A 25202-nucleotide genomic window follows, 5' to 3' on the forward strand; every position below is an offset into this window, starting at 1 on the left:
AACCCATTCACCACCACCGATGGGCGAGCGTCGTGTGAGTGAGCATGTGCGCATGAGTACGCGCCCCAGTTGACTGTGGGTTTCAGGGCGCCTTGAGACACGTCTTTTCCCTCAATCTGTTGTGGCTGTCTTCCTGTATCACCTAGCTGTTTGGCACAGCCAAGCAGTCCTCCACTGATGGGAGCTGGCCCTGCCCCTGATGAAGGAGCACGGTCTTCTTCATGACCCTCACACGAGTTTGAGCGAGAAACCTGAGGTGAGGTGAGGTGTTTGGGGAATGAAGTGAGCATGGGGCCCTCAGGACTTGTGGGAACGGTCACAGAGCTGTTTGATCTTGTTTCCTGTTGAGTGCGAGCATGCTCTCTGTGTCTGAACCCAGACACAAAGTGGTCAAGTCCGTGACTTTTCTGGTCAATTTTAGCTTATTAAAGCTCTGTGGGCCACTTCAATTCACAACACATGATTATAATTCTATAAACCCCCTCTAATTTTGTCTTATGTAATGTCAGAAACTTGATTTCTATGCAAAGGTCAGCCAGCCTCCCTGCCCTGCTGCTGAAGCCAGAGACCAGGAGGCTCCTCTTTCACCAGGCCTCTCCCCACTCCCGCTTTAACTTTTAGCTGGCAGTTTTATTATTATCATTATTTTAAGCCCGTCAGTTTATTTCTCTTTAGGAATTTAGAACTACTTCTTACTCTTCTGAAAATGGATGGGGCTGGGAGAGGACAGCCCCACTGCGTGGGTTGGACTCCCCTCCCTGTGGTGTGTTAGTGAGTTTCTTCAGAAACCCCAGTGCTGAGGCCAGCACACATGTATTCCCAGGCATTGGCACCGAAGCTATCTCTGCTCCTTGCAGTGGTCCTACAAGGAAGGACCTTAATCAAGGCTCATCCTCTGGGGACTGGCATCTTTCACCAGTACAGGATAAAGACTGGCCTGTCATATCCAGCCAATGGATAATTTCACTACAGGGTCCTGAGGTGAAGCTCTGGAAGGCTTTCTGTAATTTGAGGCTAAATGTAGGGCCATCCCATCTTTTCTCTGCAAGATGGTGTCTGGGGTCTCCAGACATAGAAGAAGCCAATATATACTATTGGAACTCTCCAGAAATCCAGGAAGATCTTTTTAAATATTCCTCCTCTGACATGTTTTGAAAAGGATTTTTAAAAATGTATGTTCAGTATATGTCACATGTGTGCACATTTCGACAGAGGCTAGAGGGAGGCCCTGGCATCTCTGAACCTGGGTTTACAGGCATGTGAGAGACATCTGATGTAGGTGCTGGGGTCTTAAGCCTCTGGGAGAGTAGTGAGTGTTCTTACCTGCTCAGGTGCATCTCTAGCACCAGTCCTTCAACATTATTAGGCTGAGTGAGAGCTTTAAATGCGTTTGGTCCACAGCTTAGATCCCTCTTCTTTTTCTGTTGTTGTTGTTATTTGTTTGTTTGTTTGTTGTTGTTTTGATTTAATTAAAAAAAATGGGAACAGTATATCACATGATAGCTAAAGCTGGCCTGGATCTCACTGTATAACCCAGACTGGACTCATCAGACTCATGGCAATCCTCCTGCCTCGGCTTCTTTTCCTCCTTCCTAGTGTTGTAACCACTGCATTTCCTGTCACTCCAGGTGAGTGATGGGACCCAGAGCCTCACACATCAGCCTCACATATTCTCATGAGCTACCGTTCCAGCCCTAACTGTGATAGGAGGTGGGGGTGGTGGTCTGGGGAGTGGGGTATTGTCCTCAGGTGTCAGTGGTTGCCTTTGACATCTCTGAGATGCTATACTGACACAGGGCCCATGACTTATCACTGCACTCAGTTCCCTTATATTGGCCACTTAAGCTTTTAATCTATCTCTCTCTACATATTTTTTTATCAACAATGGTACTATGTTCAAACACATTTGAGAGGATTTCTTTTGAATAAATTGTGGCAAATAGATTAAAGATGAAGCTACTGTCTCTCTTTTTTTTTTTTTAAAGATTTATTTATTTAGTATATGTAAGTACACTGTAGCTGTCTTTAGACACTCCAGAAGAGGGCGTCAGATCTTGTTACAGATGGTTGTGAGCCACCATGTGGTTGCTGGGATTTGAACTCCGGACCTTCGGAAGAACAGTCGGGTGCTCTTACCCACTGAGCCATCTCAAAATCATTTTGTGATGAAAAATGAAAACTTGTAATCCCTGACTTTGAAGGCTTTTTCCCTTACTGATATGATGCTGTATCTAAGGAAACCATCACTGTACAGAGAATACGCTCATTCATTGTCACACAGATCTTTCAGGGCAGGTGTGCATCATGGGAAGTCTTCTGTTTTTCCTGTTTTCCTCTAACTCAGTGGTTCTCAATCTTCCTAGTGCTGTGACCGTTTAATAAAGTTCCTCATATTGTGGTGACCCCACAACCATAAAATTACTTTTGTTGCTATTTAATAACTGAAATTTTGCTATTGTTATGAATTGTAATGCAAATAGTTTTGAAGATACAGGTTTACCAAAGGAGTCTCCGCCCACAGGTTGAAAACTGCTGAATAGCCCACAAGGGCTAACCCACTGTGAATCAAGTGATTTTATGTTCATAGACACATCTACTATTATAAAGTATAATACATCTCTGTAGTGAGAATTTTGGTTTCTTTAAAAAGCACAGAAATATTATGGGAATAGGTTTTCATTTTAATCCCAGGTATGGGATGTGGGGCTGCTTCAGATTGTCCAAGCAGCTGACTATGATTTGCCTCCTGCAGGGATACAGTTTTGGCACAGGCAGATAGTTTCTGCAATTGTGTGACGCTTGGAATTCTGGGGACTTTTCACAGGGCAGATAAATGCTAGGGCCCCCAAGAGGCGGAGTGGATTGTTGGTTGTCGTTGGTGGTCACGGTTTGTTCAATAGTCAAGCTCAAAGAAGAAACAAGAAGAAAAAAAAATAGATATCCTGAGAGCAAAGATCAAACTTGCCCCAAGGAGCTCGATGCTCCTCATCAGCAGGAAGTAGTCTATGATGACATCACCCCCTTTCTCCTGCATCCTTTTTTTCTCTCCTGTCTAGTGTTGGGGGCTTGAAAGGCTGGGAAAACGGTGGCAGAAGGATGGAAGAAAGAAGAACCCACAAAGTAGCCAAAGATGAGTTACGCATCTTACTTTTAGGTTTTCATGGAAATTTTGCATGTTATAACTTGTGAGTAAATTCTACTTGAAAAGATGGATATGATTTCTTGGAAAGCATAGAGGGGCAGGAAAGACACCTCAAAAGCCGTCTGCAGTTTAGTGGTCTCCATGAAAGCAGCTGAGTTCACACATTAACATGACTGACATGCTCATCGAATCTGGAGGGAAAATGGGACTTGAGTTTATCACAGAGACACAGATGAAATCTTCAGTGTCCATGCCTCAGGCTGCCACCACTCTCCAGAGTCCAAGCTCTCAGCACGACCTTAGTCATGCCTCGGGACCATAGTTTCCTCAAGACCATGGATGCCATGATTGTTACAGTAACCACCGTAAGGAAGAGGAAAGCCAGAGTGAGCACGTGAAACAGGTGTGGGGGAACAGAATAAACACAGTGAGGAAAGAGCTTGGGAGCCATAAAGGATTTTTATTGCCACTGTTGGACTGCAACTTGGCCACAGCACTGGCAGACATGAGCCACCCAGCCCAGTGAAACTTGGGGTAATAAACTTAAAGCACACACTGTGCCATTGCTCCTACTTCCTGGGCTGCTTGATCCCTGCTCCCTGTCTGTGTAATTTAGTGCATTAACATTATCGCCTCGGTGGCCATTGTGTGTTTAGCCAGAAGGAGCTGCTTCCCAGAAGCATGCAGCTTGCAGCACCCCCTGGTCACCCTAGCCAAGTTCCCCTTACCAAGCGCACCCTCACTTCTCTCACTATTTACTGATCCCCAGGCTGGTGTTTTCATGGAGTCACACATGCACATACACCTCTGCTAACCCATCGATTAAAAAGAGACTACATCCTTGGTACTGAGCTAGGGGTGGGAGCTTGAAGGGACAGATGCAGTTCTTCCCGCTGACCCCTCTCACAGACACATTTCCAAACACCACATAAATTCAAAATCAATGATTTGGACTTTTCTTTCCTCATTATTTTAAAAGAATTTCATTCATGGAACCTAGCAGATACAGTAATTCGTATGCATTTTCTCTGTTTTTGTATGTATGGCTGTGAGGTGTGTGTGTGTGTGTGTGTGTGTGTACATGCATGGAGGAGTGCATGTGTACACGGTGCATGTGCACCTGCGCGCTTGTGCCTGTGGAAGTCAAAGAAATCCACATTGAGTGTCTTCCTCAATTGTTCTCCATCTTTTTTTTATTCATGTATGTGGGTATATATATATATTTTCTGCATGTGTGGCTGCGTACCATGTGCATGCATGACATTTCATTACCATGAGCATTCCTGATGTTCACAGAGGTCAGAGGAGAACATCTGATTCCCCTGGGACTGGAACTATGTTCAGTTGTGAGCTGCCCTGTGGGTGCTGGGAATTAAACCTTGATCCTCTGGAAGAATAGCCAGTGCTCTTAGCCTCTGAGCCATTTCTCCAGCCCCTCTACCTTATTATTATTATGGAGCTTGCCAGCTCAGCCATACTGACTGGCTGCAAGCTGTTCAGATCCACCTGGCTTTGCCTTCCAGCCCTGGGATTACAGGTGCCTTCTGCCACGTCTGGCTTTTTATGTGGGTTTTAGTGATATAAACTTGGGTCCTGTGTTTGTATAGCATGCACTTTACCCACTGAGCTATCTCCAGGGCCCTCTACTATATTCTTAAAGCAACCCTCCCATTCTTTTGAGCACAGCTTGCTCAAAATATAGCTAGTCTCTCTCTCTCTCTCTCTCTCTCTCTCTCTCTCTCTCTCTCTCTCTCTCTCTCTCTCTCACACACACACACACACACACACACACAAACAAAAACCACCCTTTGAAAGTACAACTTACTTTTAAATAGTAGGCAGGGGTGGATCAAGCCAGTGGGCTTAAATAAGAATTTAAACTTTCAGGTGTCCCGATACTTGGAAAAGCATAAATATCTTATCTCCATGGCAATTGGCTACCCAGGAATTCCTAGGGAGGATATTGTATCTGTTGAAGAAAAGAAAATTGTCAAAGTAACTGCCATTTCCAAGGCTCTACTTGACAGATGTGCAGAGTATAGAAATCTATGTATTATTGAATAATTCTTTTTAATATGCCTAAGAATAAGCTATTTGTAAGCCTGTTTACATTCTCACCATCTGGGTGCATTCTGTCGTCCATCTGTTTCGTGTAATTATGTAATTATCAATATAAGGAAAGAATAGGTGATATAATTAACAAGAAAAACTGGTCCACACTGAAGAGGGAAAAAATGGCATGCATCTGCTGAATGGCTTTTTGTTTCTTGATCTTCATTGTTAACCGTTGTTCCCCACCCCCACCCTTCAGGAGTCAGGAAAACTGTGCCATTCTCTCTCTCTCTCTCTCTCTCTCTCTCTCTCTCTCTCTCTCTCTCTCTCTCTCTCTCTCACACACACACACACATACACACAAACACACTTATGCAGAAAGCAGACTTTAAAAGTATTACTGGAGCCAGCACCACTGTGGAGATGCCTCCTTGCTGTTGCTCGTGACTTTTTCCCCCCTGGGATAGAGCAGACAGTCATTTCCAGAAAATATAGCACGAACAGCTAGAGGTCTAGGAAAGTTGTAAATTAATTAGTGACAGATGGAAGGGTAGGGTGAGTGTGTGGCCTCTCACGGAACATTTGTTAGAAAACAGCTTTGGAAAAAATTCCCATACTTTTGTTGTTGTTGTTTTAATGGTAAGGCTCAAGCAGTATATGTCATTTTAAAATAGGACAATGAGTCCCACTGGATTGAGTTAACTCCTACATGATGCCTCTAAAGTTCACCCTTGAAGAAGTCTCTTTGTGTCGTGGAGACTTGCGGGTGGACGCATGGAACTCAGACCACTTGGTTACACAGTGAAGACTCCCTTAGTCCTAAGGACAGCTATGGAGAGAGAGAAGCCTCTCAACTCTAAATACGTCTCCATGGCTTGGGGTGCTTGGTAGGCAGGCATATTCATAGGATTGCATACTGATCTCCTGTGACTCCCACCCTGTCACCAACTTCAGCTGTTGATCTCTAATTCAGGTCAACAAAAGATGGCCGCTTCTCATACAGGCTGCCCAATAGCACCAGGAGCCAGTACTGCAGATACCTAGTCTTAGCCAGATCATGGATGTCAACCCCAAAACATAGAAAAAAAGAAGAGGGGGTGGGCCCCCTTGATAGTCACTATTTAAGGTGGAAGCAGGAGGTCTCAAAGTTTCCTCCACTAATTTAAAATTCATCTAGGAACAGGACCCAAATCCCAATTTCCTGCTGAGTTTTCCTTTTCTTTCTTTCCTTTTTCTTTCTTTCTTTCTTTCTGTCTTTCTGTCTTTCTTTCTTTCTTTCTTTCTTTCTTTCTTTCTTTCTTTCTTTCTTTCTTTCTCTCTCTCTCTCTCTCTCTCTCTCTCTCTCTCTCTCTCTTTCTTTCTTTCTTTCTTTCTTTCTTTCTTTCTTTCTTTTTGGTTTTTCACGACAGGGTTTCTCTGTGTAGCCCTGGTTGTCCAGGAACTCATTTTGTAGACCAGACTGGCCTCAAACTCAGAAATCCTCTGCCTGCCTCTACCTCCCAAGTGCTGGAATTAAAGGCATGCGCCACCACTGCCCAGCATTCTGCTGGGTTTTCAAGAACAGCTTTCTCTGACTTTCCCTGGCAGTGGGTAGTGGGCGGGTGGGGTCTGCCTTTCAGAGCGTTTTTGATAGGTTATAGGGAAGAGAAGAGTGGAATCCATGAGTTGCAATCCAATAAAATTGTACAGGCTTTTAGAGTAACGGTGCTCACGAAAACATCAAACCCTTACAAGGCAGGATATACGTCTCCTAGTCAGTCAATTCTTAATTTGAACCCAGGACTGCCTGCCTGCCTGTCTGCCTGCCTGTCTGTCTGTCTGTCACCTATTTTTTCTTTCTCCCCTAGGTAATGCTTCACACTCACAGTAGGGCTTAGCTCATGTCCTCTCCCTAGGTGACAATTTTACATGTTGAGATTGTGTTGAAATTTTATTCTAGAGCCTCACCTTCTGTGTCCTGTGTCACCTTGTGTGTCCCTGGATGTCCCAGTCTGCAGCTGAGCTTTACCAGCTAAAGGAAGAACTTCCCCAGGGCAGCGCTGGCTTCCCCACCTTCTAAGTTCCACATCCAGCAAGCCAGTAAAGTTCCCACCAATGCTTCTCTTTGTTCCATTCAATCAAACACTATTATTCTTTGCTAAACCCTCCAAAGAAACAGTAACCGCCCTCCTTCTATCTGTAGTTTTTTCATTATTAACTCAAAGCAATGGATACTCATAAGACAAACATATAGAAGAAAATCACTCGCATGTTTGGGGACATATTTCTAAGGGAATAGGACTGGGGACAAATGCAGCTCAGTTACTCAAGAGATTTTGTTGCTTTGACTTTATACTCGGGTCCTTAATCCACAATTAAAGGCGTTTAATTGCAACCATAACTGATGAATCCATTAAGGTCTTTAAAGGGAATCATACCATTTAATCCCCAAAGAACCTTTCTTCTGCCATTTATGGTATTGAGAAAAGGTTTAAACAATTATTTTCTTTTCACAAAACATTTCAGCTACAATGTTTACTATTTAACAAAAGAGCATAAAGCAATTGTTCTTCAAGATGAAATTATTTTTAAAGCGCTATTTACATATACATAGTCATGTTCGACCTAAAAAGTAGAAATTTTGGGGGATCCTTATATTCTGTACTGAAACAAAAACTGTTAACACTTAGACTGAATGGCTCCCATTCAACCCTCAAAAGTGGCATTAATTTTTCAAGTGGTAACTGTTGCTCAAGATGCTATTGTGCCTGCGCGATAAATGTTTAATGATTTGGTAGTACATGCATGGCTTAATATCCATTATTTATTGCACCTTCCTTTGCTCGCCTGGCAAAGGTGACGATTTGAAAGCCCTGGCAGTCACGCAAACACATTTATATGAAACCAATGGCTGATAATAAATTTCCTTACTGTAAATGTCAGTGGGTTTCATGTGTTGCTGACATTACATCTTGTTTGGAAGCTGAAGGCTACACAGTTAGGGGACTCGCCAGATGGTGTCATTAACGGGAATGCTGGGACTGTTTACCACTGACATGCGTGTGAGAAATTAAAAGTACGTGACCTCTCTTTACACCAACCCAAGTGAGATGTTAACGGTGATCGGGTGTTAATTATGGTACACTACTGTCCCTGCCTCCTGCCAGCCACTCCAAAGGATTGTAGGAGATTGGGGGGGGGGGTTGTGTTTGAGCAAAAGCAGGAATTTTCCTGAGGATTCATGTTTGATTTTGTGTTTCTGATGTGAGCCTTCCCGGAAGTCACACCTGCTACCACATAAGCATTAACCCTTGAGAGCCCCAATCCAGCTCCCACCAGGACGGCTAGGCACAGGGAAGCCTTTGTGCTAATTAATTATGGAATATTGTTTTCACTGTTTGGTTTTGTTTTCAAAACTCGGGGTATATCAAACACTTAACTTTGGGGAGAGAGGAGTTTCTACTGGGAACAGGCAATTGGCGGGCCTTAGATAATGTCAGAATCGTCAGGAATTAATTCCAAGAGGAAACAGGTGGGAATTTTTAAAAGCAATTTCTTTCATGCTGGGGGCTCCCTGTTTCATAAGAATTAGCAGTGGACTGAGAGCCTTCTCTTCCCCCGTCAGATGTGAAATATCTGGCCCGCTGAATCAGCCTGGCACCTTCTGTTAAGAAGCCTCTTTCACTTTTGTTCACAAGAGCCACTCCCATTTATTGTATCCTGCCTTCCTTCCCGTTGAGGTTTCTGCTTAGCTGCCCGCCAGCCTCTTTTCATTTCAATTTAAAAAGAAGGTGGATTTGTTTTACTCCTCCCTCCAAGCCCTCCACTTGGACCAAGAAGCAGTTCCATTGATTCTGACCAAATTCCTTTGAACTGCATTTGTAGCCTTCGCACACTCCGTTGGAATGTTCAGAAAAGCCCATTCTTTCAAAACACCCATTGTACATTGCTTGTACAATAGCCCGAGTGAGCCTTTTGGTATGCAGAATTTTAAAGTCGTGTGAAAGAGAATCCAAACCATTGTTCGCACTGGGATGAAAGGAGGCACCCTAATTTCTTGAGACAGAATCAGAGATACAGTTGGATGTCAACAGAAGTACCGAGGCTGATTGAAAAAAAAAAAACGAGCCATGGGCACAGAGGCACACACTAGACCTTAAAAGCAGTCACGTGTGTTAGCCAGTTCACTGGACATGTGTGTGTTGGAACATACCCAGGAGCAAAACTAAAGAAATGGTGAAAGAAAGCAAGATTCAAAGCAAAACAAAACTATACCTAGAAAGAGCACTCACTTGCACAGAAAGTCTCAGAATAAGAGCGTTGTTTTCAAGGGCTGTCATTTTGTAGCAGATGCCCAGGGGCTGAACCCAGCAGTGCAGGGCCACTTGCCCAATGTGCACCAAACAGCTTATTCTCTGCAGGAATAGAGTTTTCATTTCACTCTGGCTTCAGAGATGTGCCAAATAACACTGGCTAATGGGAGGTGATGAGGCACATTCGGTTGGCCCTCAGCCCCCCCTTCCCGCTTCTTCCTTAACTCCTGTTCCTTTTCCTTGTGTTTCCCTCTATGCTTGCTTCCTATATTTCCAAGAGTGCCAGCTCCGCCTTTGGAGAGACCTAGTCTGTGAACTTACATTTAGAGACGGACTGACCTGCGTGTTCTGTTCAGCCTCGCTCTGGCTCCCCCTCACCCCCAGTTAGTTCTCTCCTTTGTCTGCCTGGAGATACTCTGTTGATTTTTGTAAAGCCAGCTCAGCTGTCACTTTCTCTGGGAATCCTTCCCTGACTTTTCCTGCTATCTTGGGCCAGCTGATTCCAGGGCTGTCCAGCTGAGTCCAGAACTGCCTGCGTCCCAGAGCACAGTCCTGCCTACTCTACCGACACACAGTCCCTGGGGCTAAATGAGTTCCTTTAATCCTGTGCCTTTTGAATGCATTCACTCACAGTAGTAGCTTCCCAACACACTGCCCCCTCACATACACTGCATCGCATTTGTTTGCCTGTGTCCTCACCTCTCAAGGCTCATTCATACCTCAGCACTTAGACCAGTGCTCACTCTATGCCGCTGTTGTAGTTAGCTGGTGAGCTAAGCTTTGAGCTAACAGATAAGATCTGTGAAGAGCTTCTCCACATGGCCACATAAGCAGCCCACATTCATATATACTTACCATTTCCACCAACAAGTTAGAGTGGCTTTGTGGCTAGCAATGCTGAAACCAGGCCCCAAATGGAGTTACTTATGTTAAAAGTCCAAATTATCAAACTAAGCCCTAGGCTGCTTGTTTAAAAGTCCCAACTTCTTAAGAAACCAGCTGAGCGATGATAGCTAACTCCCATTAAGATGAGAAAAATTTGCCTTTAACCATATAAGGGTAGTGACTTTGAAGAGAATAATTTCAGGCCCATTCCCAACCGCTTTGGAAACAAGAAAGGGCTGGAGAGTGATGTCAGCCACCAACAGCCAGTGGTTTAATCAGCCATGCCTACTTGGTGAAGCAGCCGTAGACACCCAAGGCCAAAGGGTTTTCGAGACGCTCCCTATGGAGATGCTGAGAGTGGAGCACATCTGGAGGGCACGAGGAAGCCTCGTGACCCGTGCCATGCTCCATGTGACTGGCCAGGTCTGAGCTCTACCCTTTTATGATCAACTCATGACCTGGTAAGTAAACTGTTTCTCTTGAGTTCTCTGCGCCACTGTGGAAGGGTCATGGGGATCTCCAACTTACGGGCAGTTAGTTGGTCAGCAGCATGGGCCACAAACTAGACTTGTTATTAGCAACGACAGAGCACCTGGGAGCAGGCCTGGGGTGCTGACTCCAAGAACTGAGCTGAACTGGAGGTCACTCAAGTGCTACTGGGAAGTTTCCTGATATGGTGGAAATGGCATGTGTTTGAAGTCAAGCGTTCTGTGTGAGGGAGAGGGCTTGCAGAGGCAGACTGGGTGGGGTTATCATTGTTGCATTTCCCCCCCCCCCTGATTTTAATGAGCTTTATATGCAGGGAAAACTTCTACTCCGAGATACCCATATGCAAGGGCCATCCCTTTGGAAGACCGAAGTTTAACGGGAAGAATGCTTACGATTGCGTCTGAAGTTGTCTCTAACTTCCGAGGCTGTATTCTCGTTTGATGTGCTAATATGAGTAGCTGTTCCATAGGCATATGGATCTGAGAATGAATACATAGCAACATGCTAAGACAGCAAGTTTTTGTTTTTGTTTTTGTTTTTAAAGAGATGCACCTAGAAGCAGGTGATGTGGCTCAGCAGGTAAAGTCTCTCGTGGATGGGCCTGAGAGCCGGAGTTCAGTCAATCCCCAGAGCCCTCGTGGTGGAACTGACTGTAAACTGTCCTCTGACCTCTACAAATGTGCTGTGACGGGTGTGCACTTACACACACACACACACACACACACACACACAGGTGGGAAGCAGTTAAAAATGGTTTCATTATAGTCTGAAATAAATGAAAATGAGATACATTTGAACTGTAGCAACCACAGGTTGTACTTTTAGAATGATGCAAATCGGACACTTGCTTCTGTAAGACATTTCCCTGCCATGGATTTACCTCACTGCTGCCTGTCGCCATGCGCTTACTCCAGAGAAGCCATTTCTCCAGTTTGTGGTTGACATCAGTGACATATGGACGTGTTGTGCAGGCTCAAAGGACATTGCTACACCTTTGACCCACTCCCCTGACCCTGTTGTGGCAGGAGGGTCAGTACCTAGAGCTGCATAGGATTATCTTGGTGTGGATACTAATGTGCTGTTAATGGTTTGGAGCAGTGCCTAGAAGCTAACAGTGATGCCCCCTTGCCAGCGTCTGTGTGTTGTACAAAGTCTGTCATCCTTTTAACTGCTATATGACTTACTTGCTCAGGATGCTATTTGGAAGTAACCCCCTAATCATATCAAGTCTGAGGCATCATCATTTGCAAGATACAACTGTATTTCATCTACCATTGAGGGAAAAAAACTGTGTCTAATTTAAACCATGACCCAATGTCTGAGTGAAAATCCAGAGTAGCACGTGTATCAGTCATGCAAGCCATTGCTTTGAAATCCCTCCCATCCTAGAAAGGAGGCTATTTATGTTCTCTTCAATAGCATTTCTTTTTGGTGGGAGTCATAGGATATTTAATATGAGTTTCGGTAACAAAGTATAACATGGCTTCATGTAGTTTTGAGTATCATCTTTTATTTTGCTCCTAAAAACACACTCAATAGTTACACCGCAAGAAAATATGGGATGGCTGCCATTCCTTCACCAAGGGATATTTGTTTCATTAATGGCAAATTTGTATCCTGCTGCTCAGTCTCTGGCCTTTATGGAGACACAACAATTGTTTATTTCAATGCCAAATTATGCTAAATCCTTTGGAAGACATTATCAGAGGCAGCTAAGCTCAAAATACTGTCCATGTAGCACACAACTCTTGCGAAGAGGTGACACCGAGCTCACCCTGAGCAGATAAAGATTACCACGTTCCTGTTCCTGCCTGTTCCGCCGTGATTGTCAAGGTGAGAATGGCTGCAGGGCAGATCTGAGGAATGCCAACCTGGATAAAATATGTAAACTAGACCTGATGAGGCCGCCACCGTTATTCCGTTCTACCTACAAGACATGGTTTTCTGACATAAAATGAACACAAATCATCCAATCAACAAATCAGCAAATGAATAGAGCAATCAGTTTTTAATAGCAGAAACAGAAATGGCCAATAAAAATATGAGAAAAAAAAAGTGTGCAACAGCCTTAGCCATCAGCGGGAGTGCAAAATCAAGCTTCTTTGAAACTTCCTCATCCCAGTCAGAATGGCTGTCATCAGGAAAACAAATGACAACAAATGGCAGTGAGGGTTCAGAGGAAGGAGGACCCCCATGTCACCTCTGGTGAGCATGAGAACGGATTCGGTCACTGTGGAAATCAATACGGAGGTTCCTTGAAAATCTGAAAATAGAACAACCATATGATCCAGCCATGTAGTCCTGGGCATCTATCCAAAGAACTCCATGTCAGCATACCACAGGGATACTTACACATCCATGTTTACTATACACTGTTCACAACAATCAAAACACGGAGCCAGCCTCGATGCTCATCCGCAGATGGAGCGGGTGAAGAGAATGTGGTATATAAACACACGGAGCGTCGCTCAGGTGCAAAGAAGGATTAAATTATGTTAGTTGCAGAAAAAGAAGAGTGGAACCAGAGATCTTCATGTTAAACAAAACAAACCCAACTGTCGCATGTTTTCCCTGTGGAATCTAGCTGTGTATGTGTACACATAAATAGGATATGAACACAGAGGAGAGACTTGGGGAGGGAGGGGTCTAAAAGGAAGGAGAGCAAGAGAGGATAATGAGAGGGGTGAAAGTAAAGATAAATATCATATGTTCTCTCTCATACAAGGAGCCTAGGTGTGTGTGTGTGTGCATGTGTGTGTGTACAGTATATACATATATACACATATATATGGCATGAAGTGGAGGGCGATTGTGGGTGAGGAGAGAGATCAGCAAGAAGGGGGTTGGGAGAGTGAATATGAGCAATGACATACATCTATTAAAATGTCACCAAGCCCTTATTTTATACACCGAGAAAAAGATAAATAAAGAGAATAATAAGGAAGCCTAAAAGAAAGGACAGTAACAGATCAAGTCTGAGCAACCATGGCAGTAGGAAGCACGGGTGCACGAAGGGGAGGGGCAGATGGAGCAGCTGAGGAACCCTGCTCCAGTTGCCAGGCCACACCCTCTCCTCTGCACCTATCCCTTCCAACACCGCTATGGCAATGGCAGTCATATGCAAAGTAATGGTGAGTTGAACTATGGCAACATTTCCCTATATTTGGGCTACTGAGAAGTTGTAGGGATGGAAACTCTGGGACAGCTGCTTAAAGAGAATGATTTTCTTCTCTCTCTCTCCTGCTGCTGCCTGGGGTGAGGACGTAATGTCTGCATCTCCAGAGGCCACCTGCACTATACTTACAGATGGAAAGCATGCGGTAAGAGAGCAAGTTGTGCAGATACGAACTCGTGCCTCCGATCAGTTTAAGGCTTTGCCTCCGCAGAACCCCGGGCTTCATGCTTTCAGGTTTCCATTCTGCATAAGCGCTACGTCATCTTCCATCCTCTCTAGGCTGTTTGCAGTTAGGTGTGAGCATTATATGATCTGTAGCATAACTGTAACAGGTACAGGAGCCTTCTTTCTTCAGGTAGGATGCATACAGTTCATGAGAATACCACAAGAATCTTTTGAGCTCCCACTTCTTGCCGGAATAATATGAAGATTGTAAAAAAGAACTGGAGGTATGATAGTTCCTTAAATGAGAAATTGCTATGGGTAAAGTTACTGATATTTTGCGGAGGCAAAGGGAGTGCTAGGTTTACTTCATGGATATTTAGTGAGTGTTGTGCATTGGCTGTAAAACGTTCTTGCACAGTCTCATGGGTCTGAACACTTGGCCCCAGCTGGGAGAGTTGTTGTGGGGCCATGTTAGGAGGTGGTACCTAGCTGGAAGATGTATGCAGGGTGAGCCTCATGGATTCTAGCTTGGACAGATTTCTAGCTGGAGCTTTCTCTGCAGTATAACCAGCTGCCTCAAGCTCCTACTGCCACAATAGTGAGCTGTTTCCAATGCCATGGCTTCCCTGCCATCATAGACCATATACTCTGCACCCTGAGTCGGGATAAGTCCTTTAGTCGGGTGTTCAGTAAGCGCTCTGAGCGTGCCTGGTATGGGGGAGGGGAAATGGTGGCAAGCAAACCCTGCAATGGTTGACTTCCATTCTTGGCCCCCACACTCCAGTTTCACGTATGTTCTTCCAGTGTGAATCAGGAAGCCCGAAAGTGTCCCTGGGTCACTTGCCCTCAAAGGATATTAATAGAACAGTTTGCTTTTATTTTTGGTTTTTCTTTCTGAAATCTCCACGATGCAGAATTGTTTGGAGCCCCACCTCCCCCACTCAAGGAAAAAAAAATTAAGAGAATACATCATCAAATAAGACTCAAAATCACAGCAGTGTCTACACTGACTTCCTATGCTCTACCAGACAGAGGGGTTGTCATTCATATCTACCTCTGAGTTTTAAAAAATAAGTTTAACAGGGGCAACTTTGTGAAGATGCACGTTGTGCTTGTAGAAGGCACTTCAGGTGATTGGTTCTGAGTGGCCGCACCATTCCACCTTTTGTTTATTTGGTGAAAACTGTAATGCTTTGCCCTAAAGAGCTCCCACTCGTGAACTTTGACCTTTGGAGCTCACCCTGACATTTGCAGCGCTGCGAATCCGTCATCATTTGTTTCATTTACTTTGTGGAAGAACACGGGGTTTCTCAAAGAGAAACCAGAGAATTGGGAAGCACAGGGGAAAAAAAATTACACGTATAAAGCAAAAGCAGGCTTATTAAGGGTCTCAGACATTTTACTCCTAATGGGTTAGAAGCTCTGCGTCCTCCTGTATACTGACTGAGGGCCCTTTGAAGTCTTTGGAAGCTTTCTGTAACCAAAAGCTGCATGCATGTGGATGTGAGATGAAAATTGAGCTTCTTGTTTTGTCCATTAAAAATGTGTTTTTGGAGATTTGCCTTTCTTTTCATATGGCTGTGGAGAGATGTGTGATTTTTACCTCGCATAGCGTCTTTGCCTGGAAAGCACCAATTGCTTATAGACTTTCTTTAGCCAGTAGTCTGCATGCCTTCCTGCTGAAGAGGCAGAACCAGTTCTAATTTATTCCCATTTGAACAAAGTAAGGAAAAAGAGACCCAGGACCTCAACCAGGACCAGAACTTTGCTACACTGATGATGCCCTGTCCATCGCCAAAGGCAGATCATAACTACAAAAGAAATGTCCTTGGAAAGAAAGACATTGTCCCTTGGTATTTGTCACGTGCCACTATTTATAGTTCTTTTATCTGCTTTCTACTTTTCTGGCTTATTTATAAAGTTAGTTGCTTCGGATTTTGGATCTAGCTTTTAAAAATAGTTTTATTTGTTACTGATGTGTGGCAAGCGCATGTGAGCCACAGCTCTGTGCTGTGGGTTCACCCCTCCCAACTTTATGTGGGTTCTGGGGTAGCCAGGCTTATTCAGCATCAAGTCCATCACTGAGCCATCGTGCGTGGCCTGAATCTGTTTTTAAAATAGAGTTTCACGAATGTTTCATCATTGTTATAAGTCAATTTAAATACAGTAAAGAAACTAGCTTAAATAGAACAACTGAATATGGATTTATATTATCAGGAAAATTGTATTTGATCAGTATTTTATATACATAGGAAAGGTAACGAACACGGGAAACTGAAAACTGTGTACTCGTGTCTCCTGATAACCATCATCGAGTCACCACACAAACTCCACTGAGAATACACACCAACATCATCCTATAAGAAAAAAATTAGTCCTAAATATTTCTAAACATGTCAGGTTATTTATTTAGTCATTTTGGTAACTAGAAAGAGAACCAACCAAGACAATTTTGAACAATGATGTCAACACTCCTTTAAAGGGCTCCTGAGGGCTGGGGAGGTGACTTAGTTGGTCAGGGGCTTGCCTTGTGAGCATCAACCCCTAAGCCCACCCAGGACCTATGTCTAAAACGCTAAGCACAGGTCTAGAGATGCTTCAGTGGCTTAGAGCACTGTTATTCTTACAGAGGACCGAGTTAGAGTCCTAGCTAGAGTATAGCGGTTCATGGCAAACTGTACCGTCTGTTCCATGGCATGCACATGATGCATCTACATACGTGCAAACTAAAACTCATTTATATAAGGAAAGGAAATCTTCAAAACAAAACAAAACAAAACAAACAAACAAACAAACAAACAAAACCAACAACATCCAAGCCTGGTTATGAGGTTATGATCCCAGTGCTGGGGAGGCAAGAGACTGGTGCATCTCCGAGGTTCACTGCCAGCCAGCCTAGACTGCTTGGTGAGCTTCAGGGCCATGAGAGAACTTGTCTCAAACAAAACAAAGCGAAGCAAAGCCAATATATCACAAGGTGGATGGAACCAAGAAGTGACATCAGATGGAAGCAAACCTGAAGTTGCTATCTTACCCTTGCTCCTAGCACACACACACACACACACACACACACACACACACACACACACACACCCCACACAAACTGTTAGCATTTCTTCTAGGCTCCACCCAACGGTTACCAAGCAACAGCCAGGTACAAGCCTGTCTTGCTATAAAAGGACTGTTTGTTCTCTCTCTCTCTCTCTCTCTCTCTCTCTCTCTCTCTCTCTCTCTCTCTCTCCCTCTCTCTCTCTCCTTCTCTCCCTCTCTCTCTCCCTCTCTCTCTCTCCTCTCCCTCTCTCTCTCCCTCTCTCCCTCTCTCCCCCCTCCCCCTCTCCCCCTCTATGTGTTCCTGGCTGGCCTCTTCCCTCCTTTCTCTCTCCTCTCTTTTTTCCCTCCTTTGTATCCTTTATTTCTCTGCCTCTACTCTCTTCTCATGCCTCAAATAAACTTCATTTTATACCAGACCCCTCATAGTCATAAGACTGGTACCCAGGGAGGAGGTATGGGTGCCTCACTAAGGTATCTCCTCCTGCTGCATCATGCTGCCGCATTACAAAACATCACAAACGCACTCGCATCCCATACACAGATACTACACACACACACACACACACACACACACACACACACACACACACACACGCCCCTCCCTTCAGCACCTCATAACACACTCAAACATCACATATGTAGAGGGAAGCTCATGAAGTGAAAAGCTAAGATTATCTGTGCGTTCACTAGTTTCTGAGTGAACCAAGATGTAGGGTGAGTTCAGATAATGCAGGAGAAAAAAGAAGAAATCCCAACCTTACAGAGCAAAGGTGTCTAGGTTGGATCACGGTAGGAAAGAAAGAAAACAAATAAGACCTGAGAACCCTATTGTTGCCAACAAGCCTGATGGCCCACGTTCAGTTTCCTGGACTTATGTGGGAGAAGATTAGAACAGACTTCTGCAAGTTGTTTTCTGACTTCTATACATGTGCCATGACCTATCACACACACACACACACACACACACACACACACACACACACACACACAAAAACACACACACACTACATATACACCACCACCACTAACAACAATTTTATTTAAAAATCCACCAAAATTTCTTCTCGGTGACTTAACATGCTCACAGCCAGTCTGCTATGCTCAGACACTCATGGGAAATGATAATTCTCTTTCTAGTTTCTTTTCTTTTTTCTTTTTTTTCCGAGACAGGGTTTCTCTGTGTAGTCTTGGCTGTCCTGGAACTTACTCTGTAGACCAGGCTGGCCTTGAACTCAGAAACCTGCCTGTCTCTGCTTCCCGAGTGTTGGGATTAAAGGCGTGCGCCACCACGCCCGGCTTTTTTTTTTTTTTCTCTCTCTTTCTAGTTTCTTATCTCAGCTCTTCACAGCTCCTACCTTACCTGGACTGTTCCTACCTTACCTGGACTGTGTGTTTCCCACACCTCCAAGTTCAGCCCAGGAATATCTTATCTGCTCTAATATTATAACTTCTTTTTCAATTTCTAGGATGAAATTTAAAGTATATGTTTTAAAGTCACTGCCAAAGTCAATGTTGATTTTAAAGATCATTTACTGTGTACATCATGACCCGTGGTTAGCCCTTTCTGCTGGAGTACACGGTCACGCCGGTGGTGGGAACCATCCCTTTGTGTAAGGTTCTCACTCAGGAGCATTAGAAAAACAGAATCAGAAATAGTTTGAGATGATGCAGAGAGAAGAATGTGGCTTCCTATCCATCACCGTGTTACGTATGTAACAGCAGGAGGACCAAAACTTCAAAAGCACCCTTGTCTGTCCACGCAGGGAATTTGAAGCCAGTCTGGGCTACATGAGACTATATTTAAAAAATAAAGTAACAGGCAAATCCAGCATCAGGAGATAAGACTTTCACTTGATGTTTATTGTTAAGATAGTCAGGCCCCACAAGGGATCTCCTACTCATGAGAGAGGTGGAGTTGTGGGTGGGGTAGATTCTCATCGAGAAGCACCCAGACTGTCACTGCTCAGAGCGCTTCCTTATCTGTTTCATTTGGTCATCTTGAGAAAGGGTCTAGCCCTGTAGCCCAGTCCACCCTGGAACTCATGGTCCTCCAATCCTTAGGCACCTGTGAACTGGCTAACAGATGGGCGGCACCTCACCTGACCGTACCTGTTTTATTCCCCATGCAGACAGAACAGTTGAAGAAACATAAAAGAAAGATTCTAAGCAACACCCTGCTTCTTGCTCACAGGGAAAACAAGATCCTTCAAAGGCAGAAGCAGCACAGTTCACCAGCTTGTCACTTGTCACCGAGAGAAAAACCTCCAGGCATTTATAGCTGCATCTACAAATGTTTAAAAGATGACTTCCCCACCCCGCCCCTCTGCCCCCTACTTTAGGAGCCTTAATTCTATCTAACAACAACTGTGTTTTTAATCAAAACCTGGAGACATAATTGCGTTTACAGGAGCAACATTGTGATACATGCTCAGTCTCCTGAGACACCACCCCTACCTGGGACTGATCAGTAACTTCTGACACCCCAAAGCCACTCTGCATATTTAGCAGTTAGAAAGGTGATTTCTGAGGCCTGGCAGCTGTTGGTGTTAACGCTATTGTGTGGGGAAACAAAAGCCATTCTGCTCCTCTCAGTTGGCCTTTGTATCTGTGATACTGGAGCCGGTTCATGACTGATGTCTAACTCTTTACCAGGGAATTTCATTACTGCCTATGGTTCAGTGCTAGTTTACACTTCCCACGGAGGCCAAGCGAATATCTGAGCCTACCTGCTATTGGAAGAGTAGCTTGGCTTTTGACCGCTGTTAAGATGCTTGCATTTGAAATCTGTTAATTAGACCTGCAAGGAGTGATGCCATCATAACAACCTGGCCCTTCCTTACCTTCACCCCCCTGAACCACCCAACCCAAGACTGGCTAAGCGGACCTATAGCCTGTTTGTCTCAGAAATTAAGCTGAGCACAGTAAACTAGGGAGTGTGGAATCCTGGAACACCCACCCAAACCCGGTGAACTTGATGTCTTGCATAACTGATGCTTATTTCAAGAATTGTACTTTTTCATAGGAAATGTATCAAACTCTTACACGCGTTCGCTACCGGCCAGGAAAGACGCAACAAACTGGAATCTTCTGCGGCAAAACTTTATTGCTTACATCTTCAGGAGCAAGAGTGCAAGAGTGCAAGAGAGCAAGAGAGAGCAAGAAAGCAAGAAAAAGAACAAGAACAAGAAAGCAAGAGCAAGAAAAAGAAAGCAAGAGCAAGAAAAAGAAAGCAAGAAAAAGAACAAGAACAAGAAAGCAAGAGCAAGAGAGAGAATGGCAAAACCCCGTCCCTTTTAAGGAGAATTATCCTCCGCCTAGGACGTATTACTCCCTGATTGGCTGCAGCCCATCGGCCCAGTTGTCATCACGGGAAAGGCAGAACACATGGCGGGAAAACTGCCCCTGCACGTGTGCAGATTATGTTTACTACTTAGAACACAGCTGTCAGCACCATCTTGTAATGGCAAATGTGAGGGCGGCTCCTCACATCAACCTAGGAAATTTTCAGTTGCATATGCAACTGAATGATGGAGGACACGCAGTGAGCTTGGTCATTCCCACCTGCCACTCCCCGCACCACCACCACCACTACCACCAAGGCTGCACCTTTGCTTTATAACCTAATGTCCTCCATCAGAGATGAGGAACTTTACCCAACCGAGTGTCGGGCTCCAGCATATGATTTGTTTGGCCTGGAAACAGGAAGCACACCAACTTTCACCTGCCCTTCTCACACTTATACCACTGCTACTCTGGGAATAAGCCCCAGCTATTTCTTATCAGAAGTGGGGTGGAGGCAGAGAATAAGGTAGCCGTTTTGGGTTCACATCTCCACCTTGTGGTGTCACACAGCTCTGAGCCTCACTCTGATTAGGTCAGCGTAGATTACATATTTAATGTACTAGGCTAATCATTAAGTAAGGAGGAGTTAGGATTATGTAACTTATCAGTGAAAGGAGATCTCTATCTATTTATCTATCCATTCATCATGTATGTTTGTATGTATGTATATATGTATCTATCTACTTATCTATCTATCTATCATCTATCGTGTGTGTGTGTGTGTGTGTGTGTGTGTGTGTAGGCAGACAGCCAGACAAGCTATTCAGGAATCTACATGATGGAGACAGCAGCAGCTGGATCAGACTTAGATCAGCACACGTCTTGCTAACCCACAGTATTATGATGGAGAACAAGTGACAGTCTTAAGCTAGTATGTTTGGAATGGCTTGTTACGAAGCACCATGGTGGTGATGTGTGACTGATACTCATTGCTTATGCCATTGAAAATCCAAAGGTAGCATGGGCTTCAAGAAGCAGTTGAAGTCATTTCTGTCCTGGTTCTCTGTGGTTCTCTTGGCATTCCAACCCAGGATGGTGTTCTTTATGATGACACTCTGCCATTCCGGGCCTCCCACCTGCGTCTCGGGCTGTGCAGGAAGCAGGAAGGCTTCTGGTCTCCTAAGTCATACAACAGGCCTGGGCTTCACTCTGATTGGGCCAACTCAGGTCACATGTTTATGCTGGGACAGTGGTAGAGTGTGGGTTAAGATTGTGTGATTTGAGCTGGAGAGATGGCTTAGTGGGTAAGAGCACCGACTGCTCTTCTGAAGGTCCTGTGTTCAAATCCCAGCAACCATATGGTGGGTCACAACCATCTGTAATGAGATCTGACGCCCTCTTCTGGTGTGTCTGAAGACAGCTATAGTGTATTTATATAATAATAAATAAATCTTTAAAAAAAAAAAAAGATTGTGTGATTTGTCCATTAAATCCTTTCTTAAGATGGATATGGGCCCAGGTGCTTCCAAAATCCATGGTGTCAATTTAAAGGTGGGTGTGGGGAGCAAACATGCTGAGAGGCACTAGCAGTATTAACTATGGAGAGCCTGGATGCTTCCAACTTTGTTAAAAATCCTTTGAAAATATATTAACTATATATATATATAGTTAATATATTTTCCTGCTCCCATATTGCTAGGCTGACTAGAGCTGCACAGGGGACTCGTCCCCATCTTGGGTGTTAGTTACTGAGTGGAAAAGCCTGAGGTCATGACACCCAAGGCACTGAATAGGATGACACAGCTTAAAGTGATCTCCATCAACCTACTGGATTCCCAACACCTAGGAGCTCCGGATTTTGAGAAGATGAAATGATTTTGCCTGTTAGGATGTGAGCTTCTGACCCAAAAGATGTATTCCTGCTCCTTTAATGTTGATAATAGCCATTCCACTGACTCTGGCCTCCATTGTTTCCTAGGAAAAGTCCGTGGTAATTATAATCGTCTAGACACATGGTATCAAGTATCAACAAATCACCATATAAAAGCGTGGGTTGAGTTAAAAATAGAACTAACGACTTTCGGAGTGTTGCATAATTTTCTTTCAAGAATTACACCCCCATCTACCAGACACACACTCCCTCTCTGTAACGACTTTTTTGTTATTGTCCAGACTCTTCAGGATAAACCAACCAGTCATGTTGTCAGGGTCACTTTCACAAATACAGATTTTTTAAAAAGGGATCACGGTTAGGGTCTGTGCTTCTTAGAGTTCCCCCCTGACACTGGGGCTCCTGAAGACTGAACAGCCCTTAGTACTTAACCCATTTCTATCATTCAGCGAATGTTGTCAATCAACAAATACTATCAAGGATCTCTTGACTACAGAGTACTGACTCTGTTGAATGATGTAAAGGGTGCAGAAGGTCCTTGGCTTCAAGTGATGTAATTTAATTTCACTCAAAATTCTGGACATAAGAAAAGACAGAGGACTGCAATTCCCAGCAAATAGCTGGACCATCTTATAGGATTATTTCTATCACCAAGGACTGTGGGTCTCAATAAACTACCAATAAGACAAGAACATTCAAATCAATCTTTGTGTGTGTGTGTGTGTGTGAGAGAGAGAGAGAGAGAGAGAGACAGGGCCTAGGCAAATTACTATCTTGTTACATTTCTTAAATACTTATTTATTTATTTTCAATGTATGTGTGTGCCTGTGTGAAATTATGTGCACCACATGCAAGCAGGTTCCTGTGGAAGCTAGAAGAGGATTTGATTGCCTGGAGCTGGAGTTAGAGGAAGCTCTGAGCCACCAGATGTGGCTGGAAGCTGAACCACAGTCCTCTGGATGGACAGGCAGCAAGTGCTATGTCCCACTGAGCCATTCCTCCAGCACCTCATTCACTTCCAAAACCACTTTTCTATGGCCACTGCATGGCCATTATCGGGGCTTGATTTCCTACAGGGGGTTGGCTTAATAACGCCTTGTTACCGTTCATCTGGGGCGCTGACTCAACTACATTTCCCTCAAGTTTTTCTTTCTCTTTGTTTCCATGCAGGTGAGTTTCGCCTTGAACCACACCAACAGAAAACTAACATTAGAACCGAAAGTCACTGTCAATGCCAGAATTGTTGTGGTCGGTGCGTCCAGTGTTGGGATTTCATTCCTAGAGACACTGGTGTTTTGGTGAGTTCTTTCCTTCCGTTCAGTCATTTTTTATGTGTTTATTTTTGAGAAATAAAAATTCTTTGCTTGTACGTTTTACTTATTCAATGTTAATTGCACAACCATTATTGGGTTTGATTAACTGCAAAGGGTTGGTTTAGTAATGCTTTGGAACTGTTTGAACCTGGGGGACTCTCTCCCCACTTAAAATAGACTTTGAGCTTGTTTGACAACCCATTGCAGAGCTGTGTGGATGGTTTGTCAGTAGTACTCATTGGATCACAGCTAGCATCACCTTTTTTTGTGTTGTTTGTGACTATTGTGTGCTTCAGTTGCACATTTGAGGACCTCAGCAAAAAATTGAATGCCATAAAATATATAAAATTGGTGCCATTAGACCCCTTCCAGAAAGCCTCTTTGTTCATCCTGTCCTATATATGTTCACCTTCCTCCGGGCAACCACAAGAATAACATTAAGTATTTAGGAAGGATTTAGATCCCTAACAACCCACACCAGGGAAACAGAATCAGGACCTCCAAAGTGAGTAGAGGGTGTGAACCTGAGATGCTGCAATGTAGCTGGTCTACCATATACTCATAGTTTATCTAGCCTTGGCTAAGATGATGGCCTCCAACTCACATAGATCTGCCTGCCTCTGCCTCCCAAGTGCTAATATTAAGGGTGTGTGCTACCATGCCTAGCAAATTTTTATTACATTTATTTACTGTATGTGTATGTGGGAGCTCAAAAGTCAGGGGGAGACAGGAAAATCCAGCTCAAATGACTCCTCTTGAAGGCAACAATTGGCAGTTCCAGAGGATGAGTGGGGTTTCTGGGACATTAGCTGCCCCCTCCCCCCAACAAATTCTTATGCCCGCCCGACTAACAGTAAGGTGAGCCAACCCCACTGGACAACTTGCTCATCTGAGGGCGCATCAACCAGGAAAGGAAAAGAACCGGCTTACTGTTTAGCTTTCTAGCCAACTTATTCAACTCTGCAGAAGATAGCCTAAGTTAGTCAGAAATGCATTGTGTGTTGTCACTAAAGTTCACAGCTTCAACCCTGCAGTCACTTAAAGGCATTTCTTGGCAGAAATGAGGAACACTGCCTGTGGGTACTGCGCTGTAGTTGGGGTGTTTAACTCTCCTGCCGGGTCCCTGCTCCCAAGACCCTGAACAGCAAGCCTTATGGCAGCCCATAACTGAGTGATGAATTAGTGGGGTGAGGTTTTGAAATTGGAGAACTCAAGAAATGGTTATCAACAGGTCTTAAATCTTAATTTGTCTGTAATGCCTATGATGTTCTGCTTAAAATGATTGCATTAAGATATATACATGTAATTTTCCTTTTATGGAATTGACTTAGATTCAATAAAAACAAATATAAGTTCTGGTATAAGTGCTGGGTTGATTAAATTCCCCAATCAGAGAGACCTTTTTAAAGCACTCAAAATTCTCTGTCTTCATTATAGAGATTATGTTCTCGAGAAGGAGACTGGT

The 25202-nt window shown here is 44.1% G+C and overlaps 1 protein-coding gene across 7 annotated transcripts in view; it reads left to right on the forward strand.

Annotated features, from left to right (window-relative positions):
• The window catches only part of Cfap61 (cilia and flagella associated protein 61), a 280279-nt gene that overhangs the window by 118910 nt on the left and 136167 nt on the right, over nt 1–25202 (forward strand). For all 7 annotated transcript variants that reach the window (XM_030252249.1, XM_030252246.1, XM_030252245.1 and 4 more), the window contains one exon: nt 23595–23722. In XM_030252249.1, coding sequence (XP_030108109.1) covers nt 23595–23722 — 128 coding nt within the window. The remainder of the gene's footprint in view (nt 1–23594; nt 23723–25202) is intronic.

This window comes from Mus musculus, chromosome 2 (genome assembly GCF_000001635.26).
Source record: "Mus musculus strain C57BL/6J chromosome 2, GRCm38.p6 C57BL/6J".
NCBI classification, from domain to species: Eukaryota; Metazoa; Chordata; class Mammalia; order Rodentia; family Muridae; genus Mus; species Mus musculus.